The 23,031-nt window shown below is 42.2% G+C and overlaps 1 protein-coding gene across 1 annotated transcript; it reads left to right on the top strand.

Moving 5' to 3' along the window:
- Nucleotides 1–3,596: 3,596 nt before the first annotated feature.
- On the top strand, nt 3,597–22,791 carry retreg1 (reticulophagy regulator 1). Its single transcript, XM_072688148.1, has 9 exons — nt 3,597–3,907; nt 5,505–5,611; nt 7,098–7,131; nt 16,259–16,385; nt 16,470–16,554; nt 16,909–17,031; nt 18,042–18,112; nt 18,219–18,342; nt 19,961–22,791. Exons 1-9 carry the CDS (start codon nt 3,618–3,620, stop codon nt 20,413–20,415), a joined length of 1,416 nt encoding a protein of 471 aa, XP_072544249.1. The 5' UTR covers nt 3,597–3,617; the 3' UTR covers nt 20,416–22,791.
- Nucleotides 22,792–23,031: the final 240 nt, after the last annotated feature.

Genomic DNA, 23,031 nt, shown 5'->3' with positions numbered 1-23,031 from the left:
TCCGCAGTCCTCTCAGTGCCGTTGCAAGGGCTTGGTGTAGTGAGGTACATGGTCGAGAGATTCCTGCTACACCACCGATCCAGGTTCCAGAGAAAGTGCCATGCAGGCCGGGGCAAAATGGAGCAGCGACTGCGTGGCGCTGGACCCATTCGCGCTGGACAGTCTTTCCCGCACTGTGTGGAAGGGTGGGGAGAGGCCGCCAGAGAAAAGATAACTGTTAACACAGCACTAGAGAACAAACGCAGCAGCAACAAAGCAGGCCCTGTGAAACCAGGGCTGGAATTTTCTAGCCAGGCCTTGCCAGTCAAATTCAGTCCAATTAGTGCCTCCACTCCTCTTTTTTTGTGGTACACTGTTCACACTGATAAGGGCTCTTTCTTCTTAACTTATTGCAACCGAGAAAAGAACCCATGCATATTTTCATTTAAAAAGGCCTTTAGCATGTCCAGTGTTAAGCATACAAAATGACACGATTGTGGCTCATTTTCTCTTTATTTGAAGTACAGTAGGTCGAAAAATGCCCTTGATATTCAGCCAATTCATCAGCATTCACTGGCTGCACAGAAGAAAATGGGCTATGCCTCTCTGCCCCTGTCTTCTGCTCTGACTCTGTGAGACAGCTATTATTCAGAATCTACCATGTGTGATGGTTCACAGCCCTGGTTGCAGGCAGGAAAGATCACAAATGCACCTAAAAATGTGGCACACCTGATACAAAACCTACAGAAATGAATGGTTTTGCTGGACCTGTGTTTCATTTCTAGAGACGTGAGCAGGAGTTTCAACAGAAATGCATTACAACAATGTCATTAAGCCTAATAAAAAAGACTGCTTTTGTCAAAATATTTAGGCCAAGCTCTGTATTAAAGATATAGACCCTATTCGCTGGTTCTTTAGTCATAGTTTCAGGCTCACTGACTGATTGCAAAGTAAAGAATGAGCTTTTTATAGTCTTATATAAGCATAGAAATGAAATATTACAGAAAGATGACAAGAAAATCCTATAGCTAACAACTAGGGTTACACATAGGGCCCAGGCCTTCCTTTTCCCTATACTCCAATCATCCACTACACCTTAATCAGGTCTATCAGGTTGACATATCTATGTTGCTGTACCCATTTATGCTCTGATTAGTAACACTTCTGCTGTGACTGACAAGATCCTACACCTACCAGTTAAGGTTACACATAATCTTTCCTTCACCCATATCCAGTTCAGATATGATCAACAGTGAAGTCAAGCCTCCCAGGCCCACTCCCCTCCAAGCTCACTTCACAGAACTTCGATAACACTACACCTTCACAGTCACACACTGCCCTTCCCACCCTGCCCAAATATACATAAGATATTTATTATATTTACATTGATGAGCCAAAACTTGATGGCCACCTGCCTATTAGACTATTGGTCCTCCATGGTTCCTCTAAAAAACATCTCACTTTACAGTACCTCTGAAGTTGCCCTGTGGTATCTGGCACCAAGACGTTGCAGCAGACCCTTTAAGTCCTGCAATATGCGAAGTGAAGCCTTCGCCAATACGTCTTGCAGCCCACAAGTGGGGCACATATACCCAACCGTCCACAAGTAAACAGGACTCACTGGACCAGGAGACCTCCTCCATTGCTCCAAGTTCCATTTCCATTGCTAACATGTCCTTTGAAGATGCTTTCCATGGTGGACAGGGGTTAACACTGGTCTGACTGGTCTGCAATGGGTACAAATGAAAGTAGGTGAATGAATGCATTTATTAGAAGGGATGTCCAGAAACATTGGGACATATAGTGTATATCCTATACCTTGACATTTGATGTTGTTAAATGATCCTCAGAGATTTCTCTTTCATCTGTGAGTGGTCATAATGTTTTGCTGTTACCATTGCTGTTCATAATGCTATATAATGGGCTTACTTTTGTGTGATCACTTAAACATTAAACTCTGTAGATACAATGTGCCATTGAGACCTGAAAACGTCTTCTACATAGAAAACAGTATTGTACTGTACAATAAAGGATGAAGGCCCATACTGTTGCCTTTGACCTTTACCAAACGGAAAATGGTAAACCCAACAATGATCAGACCCTGTGCTGGGATGTGCGCCAGAGGTGAGTGGAATGACTTCCAGTGTGGAATGGCCAGCAGTTCTTGTGGAACCATGGCTGACTTACTAGAAGAGGCTAACCTTCTCTGGGCCACTAACTAAAATAACTTCAGCACTACATCCTGTACTACAAACTACCTGCCTATGTAGATCCCCCTCATGCCTCATTAAGAATATCTGAGGGTAGGAATGTGGTATCTGGCGCCAAGAGCAGATCGTTAGCAGCAGATCCTCTCAGTCCTGTAAGCTCGGAGGTTGTATCAATGAGCCTTGGGTGCTCATGACCCTGTCACCACTTCATCGGTTGTCCTTGGAGCACTTACATTAGGTACTGACCACTGCATGTCTGGGAAACCCCACAAGACCTGCCATTTTGGAGATGTTCTGTCCCAGTCTTCTGGCCATCACAAATGAGCTCTTGTCAAATTGGCTCGGCTCCTTATGCTTGCTGATTGTTTTCTGCTTCCAACAGATCAAATAAATATCAGCTTGCATAAATGCCAGCTTTCCCACCATAGTTCTGGGGACCATGGTTCACAGGATCACAGACCTTAGTGGAGGTTCCTTTAATTTTTACACAACCTTGTATTCTTCCTTTTGGCTTACAGCCTCGTTTTGGAAAATATTCTTGTGTGTAATGTTCCTTCTGGCAGCTGTCACACTTTGCATTCTCCTGAAAAATCTTCTGAATGTCTGTGTAGTTGGTTTCAGAGAATGACTTTTTTTTGCTGGTCAGTTTCTGACCATAGTGCATCTCTGGGCTGGATATGTTTTAGTGTATATATATATAATGATATATATATTATATATATATAATGAGTAAAGGTGCACGTATTTGTCACAAATGTGTCCTCCGCATTTAACCCATCTGTGGGAGTGAACACACACACACACACACACAGCGGTGGGCAGCCGACTCCAGCACCCGGGGAGCAAGGGCCCAACAGTGGCCCAACAGCTTGCCGAGCCCAGGAATCGAACCCACAACCCTGTTATCGATAGCCCAACGCTCTAACCGCTGAGCCACCACTGCCCCCTTTAATAATAATAATAATAATAAGAAGAAGAAGAAGAAGAAGAAGTAATAACATAATGATAAGTAATAACATAACAATAAGTAATAACATAATAATAATAATAATAATAAGTAATAACATAATAATAATAATAATAAGAAGAAGTAATAACATAATGATAAGTAATAACATAACAATAAGTAATAACATAATAATAATAATAATAATAAGTAATAACATAATAATAATAATAAGAAGAAGAAGTAATAACATAATGATAAGTAATAACATAACAATAAGTAATAACATAATAATAATAATAATAACATAACAATAAGTAATAACATAATAATAAGTAATAACATAATAATAAGTAATAACATAATAATAATAATAATAATAATAATAATTTCATCAATCTTAAATCAATTCGTTTATTTTATTTTAATCAGAGTCGTGATGACGTGGGCGTTCCCATGGAGCCTCCACGGGCAGTCTCCAGATGACGTCGCTGCTCACAACAACAACAACACCACCTCCAGCAGCAGCAGCAGCAGCAGCAGCAGTAGCAGCCACCACCGGCCGGCGCTGTGGAGAGGGCGAGGCGGAGCGCGGAGCTTTCGCCATGGCAGGAGCGGCGGAGCCGGTGCAGGAGAGCCGGAGTTCAGACAGAGCGCTCGGGGCTGCAGAGGGCGTGCAGCCGGCTGTAGGACGCAGCGTGCAGGCGCTGGTGGACTGGGGGAAACCGCTCAGGACCAGCGCTCTGTTCGCAGCCACCAACGCGGTGTTCTGGTGAGAGACATGACGCAGCGTTTTCACTGCACTTTCCCTCTCGGGTTATTAGAAACTACTGAAATGAGCCACAGCCTGAGTGAGCTGTGCGCTAGCTAATTCACCACGACTGAAGTTTGTGTGCTAGTCTGGAGGAGGTCACGGTCAGGGCTAGCTCGCTGGTTCACACAACACGAAGCAGGATTCGTCAGGAAGATGCTTTAAAGATGGGCAACTTAAAGCAGAGGTGAAGCCTGGACAATATAGCCATTGCTCACGTCTCCTCCTAATTAACATGCTTGACATTTGGTTAAAGGTAACTGGCCGAGCCAGAAATCCTGCTTTGTGAAATACCTCCCAGGTCATGCAGGCCTGTGTGTTGATGTTTAAGGAGCTGGCCTGTGCACTTCATTACTTTTCCTAGGGCATGTTTGCTTTCCATCACACCTGCTGTTGCTCAAGGCTTGAGCACCACCTGATGAGATTAGATAGGACATTTATAGCCCAGTGTTTTAACAGTTACCTGTACCAGCACGCTGGTTCAGTATGACACATGCATGCTCACATTCGTGCTCAAAGACGACTGCATGACTGTGCAAACACTGGATGTAGGTTAAGAAACTGAGTGTCCCCCCCTTTTGGGATTATATAAATGCCCTGCCCAGGTTATTCCTCCTTGTAAGTAAGCTGTGGCCTGGATTTACAATGCTGGAGATTATGCCCTCGCACCTCCTGCTGCGAGCCAACTCTGCTGGGCGATAACAGCCAGATGAACATGACGCGTGTCTCCTGGTTCTCCTACCGGCAACCTTCAAGAGGTTTATAGGTAGACAGCTGGGACTTCTCAAGCTTATAGTCCAAAGAGACAGGGCCGTGCCTCCCGCTGCATGTAGGTTTACTGTACACACACACACACACACAGGATGATGGAAAATATGTTATATGACCAAAAGCACCATTTCTTAGCAGCTTTAGGATGCACCTAATGCTGACACACACAGCTCTGCCAATAGAAGCCACACGTGAGCCATGCCCAATGCCAAGCGTCAGCTGGTGGGTGTAAAGCCCCTCTATCTGCGGCCTCTGGAGTGATGGTGCCCTTTCACCAGTCCGCCGTGCATCAAACCTATTGCTCAACATCATTACCTCACCTCATAGCTTTTTTGGACCAAATGCAATCATATTCTCACTGCAATGTTCCAACACCAGTTTTTTTTGTATTTTCTAGCCTTTATTATAACCAAACAGGCTGTTTCAGTTACTGTGCCTTTAGAACTGACAGATGCACATATGCTTTGCTCTGATTGGCTGCACTGTGATGTAGCTCATTAAAAAAAAGGAGTCCAGGCTGAAACACTAAATGGGTGAGGCTAAACCGCTGCGGGCTAAAAGGAAATGCAAATATATGATATGATGTGATATGCAAATATTACATTCAAAGAACAAATCAAAGAAACAAGCAATTCAAAACGGTACACTCTGGAAACATGAAACTTGGAAAATTCAGATTTCCATGATAGATGTCCTTTAATAAACTTTATTTCAGAATAAACACTGATGTCTATAAACTTCTGGACATGTAGTGTAGCTTTGTTTGTTTTCTCTCTCTCTCATCCAGGTTTGTGTCCCTGAGTCCCTGTAGGGTGGTTTGTCTTCTCTGCTTGTGTCTGGCTCTCCTGATGCTGGTAGAGGTCCTGAGGGATGTGGTGCTTTCCAGGTCAAGAGGTGTGGATCCAATGCAGCTACCCACTCCATCAGTACTGAGGAGCACTGATCTGATATTGAATCAAGCATCTTAACTTGCATGAATCAGGCGCATACATGAAGCTGTATATTAAGACATAGTCAGCATGACTATAGACCAAGCATGAGATAACAGTCTAATGGTTTTTGAGGATGAAGATGATGATGAAGTCTAAAATCAGCAGCAGTAGTGGTGGTAGTAAATATCACAATATTTAAAGATATTCTCACGATATGCACAATATTCATCAGCATAGACGTGATCGCAGACAAAATGCATCAGTAGTGATGGATTTGTAAAAACTACCATCCAAACACTTTCCCATATCTAGAATTTGTTTCTATTTAAATGTGCTGCACTTTATCCAGTTAAACCAGACTAATTACACTGTATGCAATGATACATGCAGCTGATCAGTGTTATTTCCGCATTGATCATATCCTCAATGTCTTAAAAAAAAAAAACATAGTGTATCACGATAAGAAAAAAATTAATCACAATACAATAAAGTATTGTCATATTGCCCAGCTTTAGTAGTAATAATAATAGTAAATGATAGAGCACTGCTTGGCTGCACTGTAGTGTGGCTTATTAAATAAGCAGTCCGAATAAAAATGTGCCTTATTCATTCAGTGTGAGTGGGCGGGGCTAAACTTTTGTGAGCTGAAAAGTCGGAGATATGCAAATATATTTGTTTTTGTGATGTAATTAGTAAAGAGTAGTATGATCTTGACATGCCCGGTCTATTTTCCACCCATGGTGACAGCTATTATATATAAACGGGACCAGCAGTAGTAGTAGAAGTATTATTACATATACTTAAAAATAAAGGGTTCTTCGAGTGATGTCATAGAAGAACCACATGTGGTTCCAAATAGAACCATGTTTTTAGAGATGTGTGAATGTGAACCAATAAAAGTCCTTCAAATGCACCCATCTCTGTAATAACTGTTGGTTATTCATGTAACCAACAGTGCTTCTTCTGCAGCAGCCCTCAAAAGATCCCATGGCATCCTCAAAAAGTAATAATAATAATAATAGTAAACATATTATAGTAGATATAGTAGCTTTTCTATGACTTCTATTTTTATATATATTTAATTATAATAATTAACGTAACTAAACATAACATGCAAAGACAGGGAAGTAAGACATTAAAATGAATTGCACTGAAAACAAAACCGAGATAATAAGATCTAATAATAATAACACTAATTCCAGGGAAAGGTGCAGCCTTCCTGGGGCTGCACCTTTACACGGAACCGTTCAACTAACAAGCTTCAGATTCTTGCATAGTTTATTAAAACTTCATACCATGTAATGCAGACGTTGTTGCATAACACAGCTACATTCACAGTAGCAGATTCATTACTGATACCTTTGATGATGTACATTAAATCCCATATACCTGATCCCACACTGGTAAAGGAACTGACAGAACTGATATTTTGCTCATTGTTTTTCCAGCTGGTGCCATTTTATGGCGGAGCATGACCGGCAGGTATGTCCAAAGTCCTTATCTTATCTTGTACGATGTGTTTTGGTTTACAGTGCATCACTTTTCCAGCTTGACCTGTTTTCCCAGAGCCGCACCGAACTTGTGCAATGCAGCGTCTCGCCACCAGAGGGTACTTTATCTTCACTTTGTTATTGATAACATGCAGGAATCTATAAAGTCGGTCATGTGAACTTGATGGCTTTACGCTGCCCGATGTAGTGTTGCTGTGGAAGCAGCTGGACAGAGTGTACTGCCAGCAAAGCCGGGGCAAACCCTTTTACAGGACCATAATATAGAATAGAGCTGAGCTCATAACGAACCAGTCACATTAGTTAGTTGTGCGTAAGCACGAGTGTACAAACATGTCGCGTGTGCATGTTTGCTTATAATCAGCCTGTACTCGTACATGCAGGAGGATGCTTAAGTTTGTTAAGAGATTTAATTACAGGATTGATTAACTGATCCAATGCTGCTAACGGCCGGCCTTCAGTTCCCCATTATTTTTGATCTCAATGCCTGGCCCTGTGCTCTGCCCAGTCTTGCCCTGCCATTGTTTATGTACTTATGGTGAAAACAAGCCCAATGGCACCATTGTGCTCTAGTAGGGGGTATGCCAGCCCAGTAATCCCCAGCACGTTGTTTATGTGGGGCAGGCCTTGTTAAAGCCGGCCCAGCTCCCCCAGCAGCTGCTGCATTGCTTCAGCCTACACAAGTTCGCAAGCCGCTGTTGATCTGGGTCAGGCTCCAACAGTTGTCCTCACCGCTTTCCAAACCGCGACCCCGCGACCCCCGATCTCTTCATACACACGTACAGCCATGTTCAGCGCAAGGATGTGACTTTGACAGCATGGCGTAGCGCTTCACAAGCAGGCAATAGCATGCAAAAGTTTGGACACCTCAGCCCAAAATGTCTGTTACTGTGAGTAGAAAAGGAAGTAGAAGATGAGCTGATCTACGAAAGGCACGAAGAAGGAAAGAGAAAACATTCTTTCCAACATTCAACATTTTAAACGACTAGCATATTTATTTTTGTTTTGTGCAGTTTTAGAGTGAGAAAAGGAGACTTTTACCAGGGTCTCAGACCTTATTTAGGCCAGGTGATGCAGATTTCAAAGCTCAGACTCCTCAAACCTTGTCCCAACATTCAGCAGCCATGGGCTCTAAGCAGCTGCAGAGCACTATGAAAAACAAAAGAACTGATGCTTACAAAGCAGGAGAAGGCTGTAAGAAGATTTGTGGTAGCCAGTTACTTAATCTGTACTGTAATTTCAAAATGTTACACATTTCTGGTCAAGTTGAGGTCTGGAACACCATGAGAACTGCTCAGAGGACTGCAAAAGACCCTCAGGAAGACATCTGCACAAATACAACCTTCATGGAAGAGTCATCAGAGTAAAAGCTTGCTTTCTTTGGAAACCAGGTCATCACAGTAACAGACTTAATAAGACTTATTGTGCAGCCAATTCCATAAAGTAATAACTAGAGAGCTTTGGTTTGGACTGAAACCTGAAATCTTCACTTAAGATGAGCATTTGAAAGCAGTCTGTCATGCTCAAACTACTCAAACACTGTACTACCCCACAGGCTACAATAATAACATCACTATCACACAACATATACCTTTTATTTTGCCTATATTTTCCGCTGATATTGGCCTTATTCCAAACGATTTATAGACTACAGTTACAGTTAATGGTGAGGAATAGACCTCCAAAGTTATGCTAGTGTCATACTGTATCTTGCCTGGAGTCATACTATGCTTTTCCTTGTTTTTGTTGAAAATCGATGCTATATTGCTATATCCATTCTGCAAGCGACTAACACTCCTGCCCTTTGAAACATGACAGTAAGTCCACTAGTAAATTTTAACACAATTATAAAACAACCACAGTTTGTTAAAGTCTACTATTACTCTACTACTGCCAAAGAAACTTAACTAACCTCATTTGACAAAGCTTGCTGGTTTGTTTGGGGTATTCTGATGAGGTTCCCGGGTTTACAATGTCAGATCAGTGCATGGCAACACAACTCCTTGATGATGAGCGCGTAATAAAGAGTCCTACAGCAGACAGATGTGCACAGGACAACAGTATTTGGGATCGTTTTCCACAGGGCACGGCCGTGGCGCTTTTTCCGTCATACAGCAATCCTAATGTGGGGCGCTACCTCAGGGGTCTATGTGAGTCTAGACCCTAGAGGTTAATGAGGTTTTCCCTTATCTTAAATATAATAATTACCCAGGACTAGTTTGCTTCTGCACTTTTGCACTGGAGCTGCAAGGCCAATGTAGCTAATGTAGTGCAAAAACTGTAGGGGATGCTTATAACCACCAGTTGGCATTCTGTAAACAGCGTGCCTGAATCATCACACTCTTGCCTCAAACCACACTGAACTGTTAACTAATAGACTTGCCTATATTCTCTCTCATAATCTCAAATCTTCAAAGCAGTAAAGGGAGGAAATAAGCATGTTTGTAATGAGATTTTATTCAAATGGTTTAAAGAAGAAAAAATTACTAAGAAAAACAGGAACAGTGTTTTGATCCAACAGCAGTAATGTGTGTTTAATGTTGTCCTCTTTAAAAATAGACAGAAATGCAGATAAAATCAGGCCTCAAGACAGCTGCTACTTCAGTTTTTAACTGAAAAAAAAGCTGAAAAGGCTGTTTTTTCTCTTTTACGATCAGCTGGCACTTCTTGTTATCGAAAAACCCACTCAGGACATATGGCTACCCATGTGTTGTTTGTTCCAGAATCGTCTACAGTGTTGTGAAACTTGAGTTTGCCCTCTTGCTTGTCTATGTATGTGTGTAGGTTTGGGGTGTGTGTGAGGGATAGGATGACACTGCCATTTCTGGGCTCCAACAGCTACTCACACTTTCTCACTAACCTCTCTGGAGAGGGCCTTTCACCGGCCCTCTAATTCATCCAATAAGAAACGCACATACTGATGGTCATGGGGTGTGCCAGAGTAAAGTAGTCTGCTATTAGTAAGAGGCTAAGTGGGGGTTGCACGACGTGTACTATCTGCTTGGTCATGGTCGCTCCAGTCATAGCTCCAGTCTCCCGTCACAGTCATATGACCAGCTTTTGCCACTATGATTAAAATAATACAGACGGCTCTCACTTTTCGCACAATTGGTTTTCCTACACTCGATGTGACGTGGCACAAGTCCTATGTCAGAGCTAAATTATTGATTTATTAGGTAATCAGAGATGATACAGTAGATATCCATTAGCTTTAGCTCTATATCGGAAAGCATTACACAATTTACTCCATGTTTACTTCAGAGGAACATAGCATTTCGTATGACGAGGCACAGCATATGACTGTAATCCTACAAGGCTTAGATAGCACCTAGACCGGAGAAACCCAGACCAAATTGAGGTCACGTATCTTCTTGGAATAGATTTCTACATTGAACACAGGCCTGGTACATACACAGAACATATTATTGCTAATGGAACACAACCTTGTATCTCCAGAATGGTTGGACCCTTCTTAAAATGTTCCTGATTTCTAATATGACAAGTACAATTGGACCATTTTTTGGGGTTTGGGTTACATTGACAACATACAGGAAACCAAACACCACAATATGGACAGCTTTTCCTCCTTAACAAATAAGGTACAGTAAATAGCACTCAACACAAAAGCCCCACAAAGGTTGTCTCCTGTGAAAAAAAAAAGGGGGGGGGGGGGTGGTATTAAAGCTGTTATACTCAGCTGATGCGTCACACTCCGCCACAGTGTGCTTGCCTCACGTCAACCCCAGCCCTGGTATTTTTAGACCGGACTGGTTGAAATAGTGAGGCTGGGGCCTTGCTCAACATAAACACTGGGAGCTGTGGCTTGGTGTGGCATGCGAGGAGTGAGGGTCACTGAGCAACAGACACCGGACCTAGCCTGCAGGCCGAAACCAGAGAGGATCTTGGCCTTGACACACTGCTCCCTGAGCGCCTGCTACACATCTCCATGCTCGAAGCCTTTGAAATGGCCTCGGAAAACCATGGGTCAGGGTTAAGGTAAAGGACTCTGTGTGTGGTGCTTGTGAAAAGTATGAAATGGATGGTGCTAATGATGGTGAGGCAAAGAGAGATGGGTATTGGGTATTGTTTTCGGAAAGTTGGCCAAGTGAATTGTAGTAGGCACAATTAAAGGAAGATGACGTTCTTTTGGTATGGGGAAATATGTATTATTTGTCTTCTGTTCAGATCTTCAGTGAAGGTATCGAGTTTCAGAGAGTCTGATGGTATTAGCCTGGATTTATTTCTGTTTCTTGTGGGCCGTGCACTCTCCATGACAATCCTGTCATGGAATGCCCCTCTTGCCTGGCAGCAGGAGTTCAGGGGTATTGTCACACAGCTATGTGGAGGTCTCTACGTGCATAGACGCTACACAAGAATGAATCCCCTTTCCGTATCTGGGATTTGGACACAGGAAAATTCAACACTTTCCCCATTAATCAGGGGACTTTCCTCCCAGGCCTGAAAGAGGTGTTAGCTTTATCACCAGCGTTCCTCAGATTGTTCAGCTGTTGGTTTCAGGCTATTTCTGGTTCCTGTCACTAGGCTTGTTAGTTCCTGTGTTGCTTTAAAGATGTGATGCTTTAAAGATTGTCTTTGGGAAACAAAAGAAGCAGCTCGTTGCATGTTGGTCTCTTGAGTCAACGGTTGATGGAATCAAACAGGACGCAGCAGGCCTTTTGACACCTTTAAACAAGCTTCCCCATCATATATCAGAATATACTGGCAGTCAAAACTAATTTTCCAGATGAACATACACTTGAGGTACCAATGAAGTCCACCTATCTTTTAGGTCCACAATGCGTAGCCTTTAACACATTCATCATTAGTCATTTTCTGACCATAGGATTGGCATTGAGCAGATATTATTTGGGTGGTAGTCTATTCTCAGCACAGCAGTGACCCTGACTTGGTCTTAGCATCAGGTGTAGAAACCCCTCGGTTGCAGCTCTACCTTGTCTGGGGTATAGGTAAAAGGCCGTAGCTCATCTACTGACATCTATTGTCTATGTTAGTAATCCTCTAGCCTGGTGGTTCTCAAATTGGTCCACGGGGACTCCTAGACTGTCCTATTTTTTCCCCCCTTAAACTCAGCTCAACATGTAGAGGTAAAGCAAAAATGTGGACCATGTGAAGGTTCTCTGAGAACCACTGCTCTAACCTTTTATCAATAGCACCAAATAGCTCTTGGCTTGATATTTTCAGATGATGGACCACTAGGATGGCGCATGAGTGAGTTTTAGATTTTGTGGTGTGGAATACCATGTGGCAGCAGAGGACAACCAGCTGCCGTTTCCTTGTAACGGAAGATGACCCCCGCTAACGCTTTTACGAGCCACACAGGATCATGTGGGGATCACACCTCATTGAAGCCCGGCCACCCGCTCTGCTCTGTATTGGGCAAGCTGACTTCTCTGGCGCTGGCGCTAATCTAGCGCCATATCAGTCTCCCTCCGGATGGTGAAACGCTAATGTGAGCCAGGTTGCCTCATAGTCACATGTACCGCTTGGCCCCATGTGATCCGTTACTTAGGAAACTGCCTTGATTTGGTAGCATGTGCTTAGCCCATAATAAATAACGTGTGACCTTTCACGGAAATGCCTCCTACACGCTTCAGTCGTTTACACACACCGTTGATGTTTCAGGGCCATTAAGTGAGCGCAGGTTTGTTTGCGCTAGCACTGTTAGCTCTGAGTGTTTCTCAGAGTGTGCCACGTTAGCCTGGGGAACAGTGAATAAGATGGATGAAAAGAGGGGGTGTACCAACTACATAAAGGGCATAGCTTGACCGAACGTCTGTTAATAGATGCTTATCCCTTGCCAAAGATTCCAAGGATGCGCTCTTCTGAAAGCCACGCTAATTCGTTGTAAGCTAAGCCAGGGCCATCATATGCAGGGGTGATGTGAGGGTCATGTAGGTATCCTTCTAAGTGGTTACAGTCATCCTGACTGCCACAAAAAGCTTTTGCTGCCATTGAGAAGATTACAGTTCTATAGTAACACAGTGATTCAGCTGAAAGGCAGTCTTTTGGAAGTACTCTTGTCTGTAGCGATGTTTGATGGACAAGCTCTAGAGATGTAAACTTAAAAGCACATTTCCTAAGCTCACCTGTCACCACTGAGGGTGTTTAGAGACATAGCACTGCCATGGGACAATCCCGGCAAGGCAAAAAGACTCCACAGTAGACTTGATGTCTTATTATCGACATGCTTTTTGAAGACTGGTGAAGAGCTGTATTCTGGGATAACAGTAGGCATGGGATCTGAGCAATATGTGGTCGATATGATAAGAGCTTGTACTAGAGGTAGTACTAGTTTACAGCTATGTACAAATTCCTGAAGACAATATCACACTCTGAATGGTGCAAAACAACAGTTGGTTGAACCTTTATTAGCTTTCAGTAGAGCAGTTTTGACAGCCATCCGTCAGCTTTACATAGCTGTAGGCCTAACAAATCAGAGATGCTTGGCAAAGTGGACAGTGGCCCATTTAATGAGGGCCAAAGTGGTGTACTGTATCCCCAACCACATAAGACTACACCAATGAGTGTAGACAGTTCAGCGTCTCTCTAAAGTAAAGCCACCACAGGTCTAGCACCTCTGCTGGCTGGTTGGAGTATGATGATTAGCTCCGACCAACCCCCCAGATGTTTCAATAATAAAACAGCAGTTTTCCATCTCATTTTCATCCTCTAAACTGTCTTTCCAACTCCAGTGTCTAATTCTCCTAGTGCTAATATTTTTATTTTCCCCCAGAAATCAGCTTTTAAACCCTTATTCTACTGTTGACTCTAGTTGCAAATGTGACAACATGGCGGACAATTTCAGCATTATTTCTATAGGACAGTAGGGAGTGGAATCATGATGTCCATGTTTCTATGCTCATTGTACTGCTCATTGTAAGGACGTCTAGAAGTGTGTGATTTGGGATGCAACCAATTCACCCACTGAACCACCGCAAATCTCTCCTTTATCGATAAACTAACTTGTCATTCCTCAATAACCTATAAATATACATAAATATATTTACATAAAGGATCGCTAGAGTTTCACAAGGCAGTAAAGAAAGTTAGGATGCTTTTAAGAGTGCAACAGCGTAGCGTTTCGTACAGCATTTCACAATCTACTACACTTGAATCGAGTGTAGTAATCGAACCATTCATTCATCAGACTGGAGTGAATGAAACACTAATTGTAAAGCTTAAATAAGCTAACATATTAGCTTGTGACTAGCTCATAGTATAAAATATAGTACTTGCAGTACCAGATGCAAAGACCAGATGCAGTAAAAAACAGAATTTTTCAATACAAACCTTTCCATTTTTTTCTGTCATAACCATGTTAAGGACCTTCAGCAGTGGCACACGTGACTTCCTTGTGCCTCTTGCCCAATCAAGTCAAAGTAGCATGTCGCTGCTGTCCAATAATTTAAATTTTAAATGTTCTCCATCATTTGAACTCTGTAGTTGCTCTGTACACTGTCAATAAGTCTAGATGAATGGACCAATAGAAATAATTAATTATTAATTAAAATCGAGATTACTTGGAATAAACATTTATTTTACACTTCCATTCAAAGTGAAGAGCATTTAAGCATTCAAGTAAAATACATCAATGTGTTAGCTTATTTAAATAAAACTGGAAGTATTAAATTGTTTACCCTATTGAAGTGGAAAAAAAAACTTTCATACATAAGGAATGCTTCTCTACATTGCTGTAACTGGATCTCTACTAAGACTGTCAACGATTTCACACTTCCAGCTTTCAGGACAGCTGGAGGAGTACCAGCCATCCAATGGACACTTTTAAATGTGGTCGTTTGTTATTGCCTTCTGCAGTCCACAGTAGCCTTTGTGTGTACCGATACCATTTTGCACGCTTTTGCAGTTTGGTTGTATGTGGTTCACCTGTGTTACGTAACACAAGGCTTTAATAAACACATGTGTCTAAAAACAAGGTCAATGAGAGAGACTCATTAGCATGCCCTCTTTCAACCTCTAACCCCAATGACCTTTACTTTTTGCTTTTTATGTGTGAGCCATTTGGTAACGTTCTCTTCACATTCGGTTCAGGAGAAGATCTACAGTCACCCCTCTAGCAGGGACGGCACTTCTACGAATGCTATCCTTTCAAAAGGAGTTTTAGGAAGTTTAAGAAGTACACAATCAAGGTTATGATGTGTGTAGAGTGCTAAATGTTTCAACCATAAACATGCGTCCTACCCTAGCGTCACACAGGCATAACTTGCCTCAGAGAGACATGGTAATGAGAAGCCAAGACATGTTTGAGGCCTGAGGTTTGCTTCTTTAGAGATGCTAGGCTAATGTTGCTAACGAACACAGACTTCTATGAACAAATTCATATGAACTTGGTCTGTCACTAATCTCATCTCTGTAAATACATGTCCAAGCAACATCTCTCATCTCGCTTAACGTGTTAGCCTAGTATCCCCCGTTGTAAACTAAAGAAGCTCAGGTCAGATTTCAAACATGTCTTGGCTAATCGATTGCATCTGGGATCAGTGGTAAACCATATTGATTACAGCTAAGCTAGCAAAGAGAGAAAAGTAGTTAAACAAACACTAAAGAAAGACAGCAGGCTTTGGCTCCACTCATAATGTTTAAAACAGTCTGGCCAGAGGAGGATGGGTCCCCCTTGTGAGTCTTGGTTCCTCCCAAGGTTTCTTCCTCCAGCTCTGAGGGAGTTTTTCCTTGCCACTGTCGCCGTTGGCTTGCTCACGGGGGTCTTTGACGCTTCATGTTATTCCTTCTTTCTTCTCTGTCTCTGTTCTTTATTAAGTACTAATTATGTAAAGCTGCTTTGTGACGACAACAGTTGTAAAAAGCGCTATACAAATAAATTTGACTTGACTTGACTCATACAGTGACGTTTAGCTAAACTAGCAGTGTAGTTACTTTAAGTAATTCAGTGTTGCTAGATGTTGTGAATTAGCATCACGTTAATGAGCTGTGCTAAGAATGCCATAGGCCAGCGCTAGGCCTGTGTGCCAAACGTTTTCCGCAAAGATTAACATTAATGAGTGAGTGTTACTCTGATTTCAGTGATAAGGCTGTTAACTCATAGGCTCTGTATCTGTCTGTAGCTGGGAGATGGTTGACTCAGGTCGGGAGGGCAGGTCTGGAGCAGAAGCTCAGTTCACAGACTCCTGGATGAGCTTCAAGCTGTTCCTCGCGGAGACCTCGTCCTTCAAACAGCAGAATCCGGGCAAGGTACCGTAAAGCCCATGGACGTGCTGAACTCTGTATTTGTCTATGTGCTGTACAGTTGTGTTTGATGCTCCTTTCTGGTTGCAGTTCTGTCTGCTGGTATGCAGCTTATGTTCTTTCCTGGCAGTGCTGGGCCGTTACATTCCAGGAATCGTTATTTCCTACATTATAGGTAAGTGTAATAGATCTTATTGGGAAATGGGACAGACTGATAAATGACTGATTGTAATGATGGTAAGGTTTTGCCCTGCATACTTAATTATTAGTGTGTTACTGTGATAATTATCATTAAAATTGGCTATTAGGGATTTTACCATCCTGGATCTCCATCTACTATCATTCTCAGTATCACAGTCACAGAGCACCAGAAGGACTGACATGTGATAGCGAATTCCCTGTAATGTAATCATGACGACATTCTCACTCATTCTCTGGCTTCTCCAGTTCCTTGCAGTCAGCAGGTTCTGGACCATGCTGGCAGACCCATGACATGTGTGTTAATGCACTGTCCATCTGTTCACCCCAGTGCTAGGCATTTTCCTGTGGCCTCTTGTGTCATCACATGAGTTTGGGATGTGGCTGGACCCAGTTCTGCAGAAACTGGATTTTGGAGTGGGAGAATTTCTGCAGAAAATCAAGGAAAACCACGGTAGTTTATAAAGTGGCATTTGGTTATTTTTACCTTATATAAGGTAGATTTAAATATTATGAAAGGTGTGTAGCTTATAATGCCATGCAATGATGTGCTGCAATTAGTAACATACTGCAATTAAAACAAAGAAATGGCCCCAAAAACTTTTAAACATCAATAATGAAGTTAAAATAAAATTTGAATCCAGAATGGCTCACATTCCATATGTGATGACTGATTCTTAAGGTAGAAAACTAAAAGCAGAATTACATTATGAGAAATTCTCAAATTCATAAATGCCAATTTTCTATTAACCCCTTAAAAAGCCTTAGTGTGTAATAAGCCTTTTTGAGTTAAGGGGGTTAACTGTCACTTTTTATCCACTTTCCTGATTAATCCTGAATTATTTGTCTGATAATGGACAAGAAAGAACCACAGATGACATTTACTAAGTCCAAATGAATTGTATACAGTACCACTACACTACATCCAAACCACCAGCACTAATTATTGCTCTGTCTGCATTAAAACATACATTGGTCAGTATTCTGTAAGTACTCACAACATCAGATATACTCAGGAATGCAATGCTACGTCATATATTACTAAAATGATAGACCAAAATCACCAAAATGGCCAGTTCTACAGCGTAGCTTCTAACTGATTTTCTGAAACCCATAAAGGCAGCCAGGACGAACATGTTAGAATAATTGACTGAAAACGCCAAAGACTTTTAACAGTTGTGCATCTGTGGTAAGAGTTTTCTAACCTTTACCCTTAGTAACTGAAGAGCGTTAAGCTCTTTCAGTTAAATAAAATGGAACACTGGACAGAAATATTAGAAAATATGAAAAACTAATTTAATGAGATGAGGGGAATGAGGGCACATTTTAAAAATGATAGTGTTGTTTGGTTTTAATTAGTGACATACCTATTCCCTTAATGTCTGCTTCTGCTGCATAATTGCCCCTCTGGGCCTATAATAAATTAAACTTGAACTTAAATCCCCTCTACTTTCATTTCTCCAGAGAAGAGATTGCTCCAGGCCCAGGCTGAGAAGGAGAGCATTGAAGCTGATCTGTCCTCACTGTTCCCCAGGGTGAGTGAATGCTTGCGTCTCTGCTATCTTGCTGCTAGAGTGCCAATGCAAATGATCTCTGCGAGTCTGAGAGGACAGGATAACTGATACCGACTCTGTGTTTCAGCTGGACTCCACAGCGTGTAGGGAGCTGTCTGTATCGGACACTGAAGTCTCTGAAGTGACATGGACCGATAACGGCACCTTTAACTTGTCGGAGGGAAACACGCCTCAGACGGAAAACTCGGAGGGTGAAGTTTTTCTTCTTTTTTTTCCCTCAGTTTTGTGATATCTAGTGATGTCACTCCACAGAGCCAGACAGCAGTGTTCTCATACCATCTCATAGTGTCAGTTGTGCTCAATAGATAAAGTGCAGTTGTTTTGGCTTGTGTTTTCTCTAAAGTTTTTAGTACCTTGGTGGTAATTTGGCCATCAGTATCTACACACTGAAGCACAGCAGGTCTTTCCAGCATTGTTATTTATTAGCCATATTAGAGAACACAAGTTCAGATTTAAATGATGAATGTTTCATTCATGTGAATCGTTTATATGCACACACACAGTACTGTGCAACACTTAGAGAACCATGCTTTGTTCTTCAAACTAGCTCACAAGATTCACACTTTTTTCTTTAAATTTGTAAGGGGTAGCTCTAGGACAAGGCCTCCTCCTGCCACCAGGGGGAGTCCCCGAGTCACGCCAGCCAGTAATTAAGGCCCGATTTACTACACCTGGGCAGTACGCTCTATAAGCACACAGATCCAGTTGCCTCACTGCTGGATCTTTTGCCTCTGGTTGAGTGCTTGTATCAGCCACATTCTCGTGGCTGATACAAGTGGGTGTCACTCTCCTTTGTGTGTTGCCTTTAGTTTCCATTTTTTTCTCAAGCTTTTTGAGGTAGCCAGCTTTCTCCCCTGGCATCCTTTGTTTGTTTCCCCCCTTTTTCCTGCGTTAGACGCAACGTCTTCTTTGTTTATTAAATCCACCCAGTTTCATTTGTTGGCTGCTTTCATAACTGCCGCTTTGGTGAAGCGGCAGAGTGTGGGTCTTGCCACGCGGCGGCCTGGGTTCGAGTCCTGGGTGACTTTATTTCTCGGTTCCGCTTTGCCTGCTCTAAGATTAAGGACTCTGCACTTGGGGCCGTTGGTCACGTGATTGTGGTAGGTCACTTAGTAGCGCGCTGGCCCACCAACACGGCGGCCTGGGTTCAAACCCAGCTGTAGGTGAGCACCACATTATAGAATTGAGGAATTCGTACATTTTACTGTCCCTTAAATGCATATTAATGTAACTTTAGGATATTGCAGATGGTGTTGCATGAGGATGATCTGACTATAAATGCCTGTAAGGTGTGGTACAGGATTTATAGATTGATAAGAGGTGGTACAGTACAGTGCAGTGAGTGCCTCGTTGGATGTGTGGAAAATGGGTCACAAAGCAGATCTTAATGATTTGCAAACAGGAGTGACTGCATTCTGGCGTGCCAAAGGCCATAGTGTGACAGAAGTAGCTGAATCCGCAGGTGTATCAAAGCGTACGTCCATACACGTCGACCAGCAGTGGCAAAATTCCCCTCCCAGTCTTTTCCTAAAGGAATTTCTCATTATTCTGTTTTGACTCGTATGACAGTATGTTTTGACAGACACCCCGCAGGTTTTTATAGCCAGATCATCCTCGCAAAACGTCATCAGTTACTAACTTGCACCTCGTTTTCCAAAAGTGGCAAATGTTTCAAACACACATTTAGCACTTGAAGAATAATCCCTCATTAAAGACCTGACTGGCAAAAGCACACCATAATATCGGTGAAAATAAGGCCTGAGACTCTTTGGAGTCTTATTTATTGACTCATCTCTTTTATGCCAACAGACTTAGACCGGCGTAGTGAAGAGGAGGCTTTCTCTGGTGGCCTCCCTGACTTTCCCTCCCTGGATAACGGCCTGGGGACTAACGGCGAGGACGATGACGACCTGAGCATAGGTATGCCCACACCCCTACTGCAGCCCAGCCAGCCCAGAGGAGCACATGTGGAGGGAGAGGCAGTGGCACAGGCTTTGGGACTGGTGCAGAGGATGGCTGGAGATGTGATAACAGCTGCAGTCACGGCTGCCATGCAGGAGCGTCTAGAGGCAGTCGCGGCACCTGTGCTGGCCCAGGCATTGGCCGAGGACACGGACAGCGAGGCAGAGGACTTTGAGCTGCTGGACCAGTCAGAGCTGGAGCAGCTGGAAGGGGAGCTGGGCCTGAAGAAGGCTAGTGGCGAAACCCAGTCCAAAGGCGCCAAACAACCAGGCTTTTTCTCCAAACTACTGGGACACCACTAATGAGATTCTTCCAGAGGACACCTGGTCCTCCCTGCAACTGGGCAGGAAAATGGGACGGACACGGTCTGAGGAACTGGGAAAGGTCCAGACTAAAGATGGTATTCCATTGTGTTTTTTTTATGTTAATGCAGAATTATTTTGCAATAATCTCCAAATTTGTAGAAAAAGGATGCATCTTGTGCAATGGTGAGCAAGGGTGGGAACGACGATGCATTCTGCATGACTTTAGCCTGGTATTTAGAATGTTTGATATTAAAGTGATGATTTGGGATAAGAATCAAATTTCCATGTTCTCCTAGTTCCCAATGGCAGTCTATCAGCCAAGATATCTAAAGTTTACTGGAGCTGCCAGGCTAATGTTGCTAACAGGTAATGGAAGCACCTTAACTAACATTGTGCAACCTTTCCTCAATTGCCATGTTCATTTCTTATCTCAAATAGACTCCTTTATGAAGGGAATGATATAATATGACATACGGTTATCTCTAAATTTGGGGGGGCATTGGTGGATCAGTGGTTAGAGTGCTGGGTTATTGAATACAGGGTTGTGGGTTTTCATACCCAGGTCCGCCAAGCTGCCACTGCTGGGCCCTCAGAAAACCCCTGAACCCATTCAATAGAAAAAGAAGTTATTGGCATTGGACAGTTGTTTAGATTTGACTGATGTTTCAAACTGATATTTGATGTGTGTTTATTGCACTCCAGAAAAGAATGTTTAGGCCAGCGGTTCTCAAACCAGTCCTTGGGGACTCCAGATGGTCCTCATTTCCTTCTATACTTATGTGTTGAGTTGGGTTGCAAAATCTGGACCGTCTAGGTCCCTGAGGACTTGAAGAACTACTGGTTCAGGGGTCAAGGTCAGAGGTTGTCAAATGTTTTGCAGCTAAGGACTCCTACCTGTGTGTTTTGATCTTTTGGACCTATAGATAGAAACCACATTAGCAGGCCTTTGTGAGATCACTTAAGAAAATACATAGAGGATAGGGATAGGATACAAGATAGATGCAAGTGTGTGATGATTTGGAAAATTAGCTTCCATTAATTGTTAGCCACATTAGCCTCAAAGCTGTGGTGCAAAACAAAAGATGCTTACTTCAGACATCTGGAAATGTCTTGGCTGATCAACTGCTTTTGGGCTGAGGCTATAAACTGTGTACATGAATTCTTTTCACCAAACTACCGCATTAACTTGATCTTCCTATGTTATAATCACCAGAGGGGTGCGGACCAGAACAATAGTTTAGCTGTTAGAGGGCTGGGAGATGTACAGGATTCTATCCGTGTTGCTGCCAAACTTAGTCCTTGTTAATGCCACAGAGCAAGACGCAGATGATTTCCTCTCTGCTCCTTCTTTCCTCATCTTCTCCGAAGCTAAACGGCCAAAGACATGAGGCCTCTTACAAAGTGACAATCAGTAAGGTTTCCACCTGGCTAAGTACATCAGAACAAATTTTTTCTTTGAGACAAATATCAATACAATCGAGAAGTATCCACTTTTTATGATGCATATTTTGTTTTCTAATTTTGTATTTTTTCCATTAAGCATTTTGTTGAAGGATGTATCTAAATACAAGGCTTTGCATGTGTAGTCTTATTTTTAAGACTGTTTTATTTGTTTGCACCTTATGTTTTGGAGTGATACAACTAGGCACTAGGGTACATTAACACCTGCACTGAGCTGGATTGAGTAAAACGTCATATTAAAAAAATCTTAGAGAAAGAAATCATCAGTAAAACAGAAAAATCTTTGCTCATCACACACTGTCCGTCTTAATCAGATGTGCAACCACTTCAACTAGAAAGTCACTATGAAAGTTTTGAAAGCAGCAGTTCTATTATTTGAATTAAAATTCATCTAAATAGATCTAAGGAAAGCAGCCTCTCATCAAAATTGTATCTCTTAAAATTGTAGAATCTCTTCACATCTTTAGCACCGATGCTCTTACAGGACTAAAATCACGCATATTTTTATTCTGTGAGGTGCTTGTGAGGTGTCTGTCTAAAATGAGTGTTTCTACTGATGTATTCTGACTTGTATTATGAACTGTTTAAGCAGCTTAACCACTTTAAATAACAAAATTATTTAATGACATTTTCTAATTTGATCTTTTCTTTCCACTCTTTATGAATGTTCTCCAAAAAAAGAGAGAGAGAGACAAAAAAAGAAAAAAGAAAAATTCTGTGTCGGTGTGATGCCTCGCACATTTGAATGTAGTATTTATCCTTTTGTTTTCTCTTCTGAGTAGATCGAAACCACATACATATGATTGCCTTATATGCCTGTGCGAATTGTGTGTCAGAACTGAAGAACATTAAAATGATAGTTACATGTAAATAATCTCAAGAATGTGATTAAAATATGAAGATTCAAAACCAGCTGCCTGTGTCGTCTGTTTTCAGTGATCAGTTATACATCTCAGTGTTACTGAACTCTACTAAAGCCTGAGTAGACTGATAAATCACTGTGCTGATCAGTTATTTATCTCAGTGTTACTGAACTCTACTAAAACCTGAGTAGACTGATAAATCACTGTGCTGATCAGTTATTTATCTCAGTGTTACTGAACTCTACTAAAACCTGAGTAGACTGATAAATCACTGTGCTGATCAGTAATT

Source organism: Salminus brasiliensis, chromosome 9 (assembly GCF_030463535.1).
Source record: "Salminus brasiliensis chromosome 9, fSalBra1.hap2, whole genome shotgun sequence".
Taxonomy (NCBI): domain Eukaryota; kingdom Metazoa; phylum Chordata; class Actinopteri; order Characiformes; family Bryconidae; genus Salminus; species Salminus brasiliensis.
Note: the sequence above shows the minus strand (reverse complement) of the source record. Positions and strands in the feature narration are given on the sequence as shown.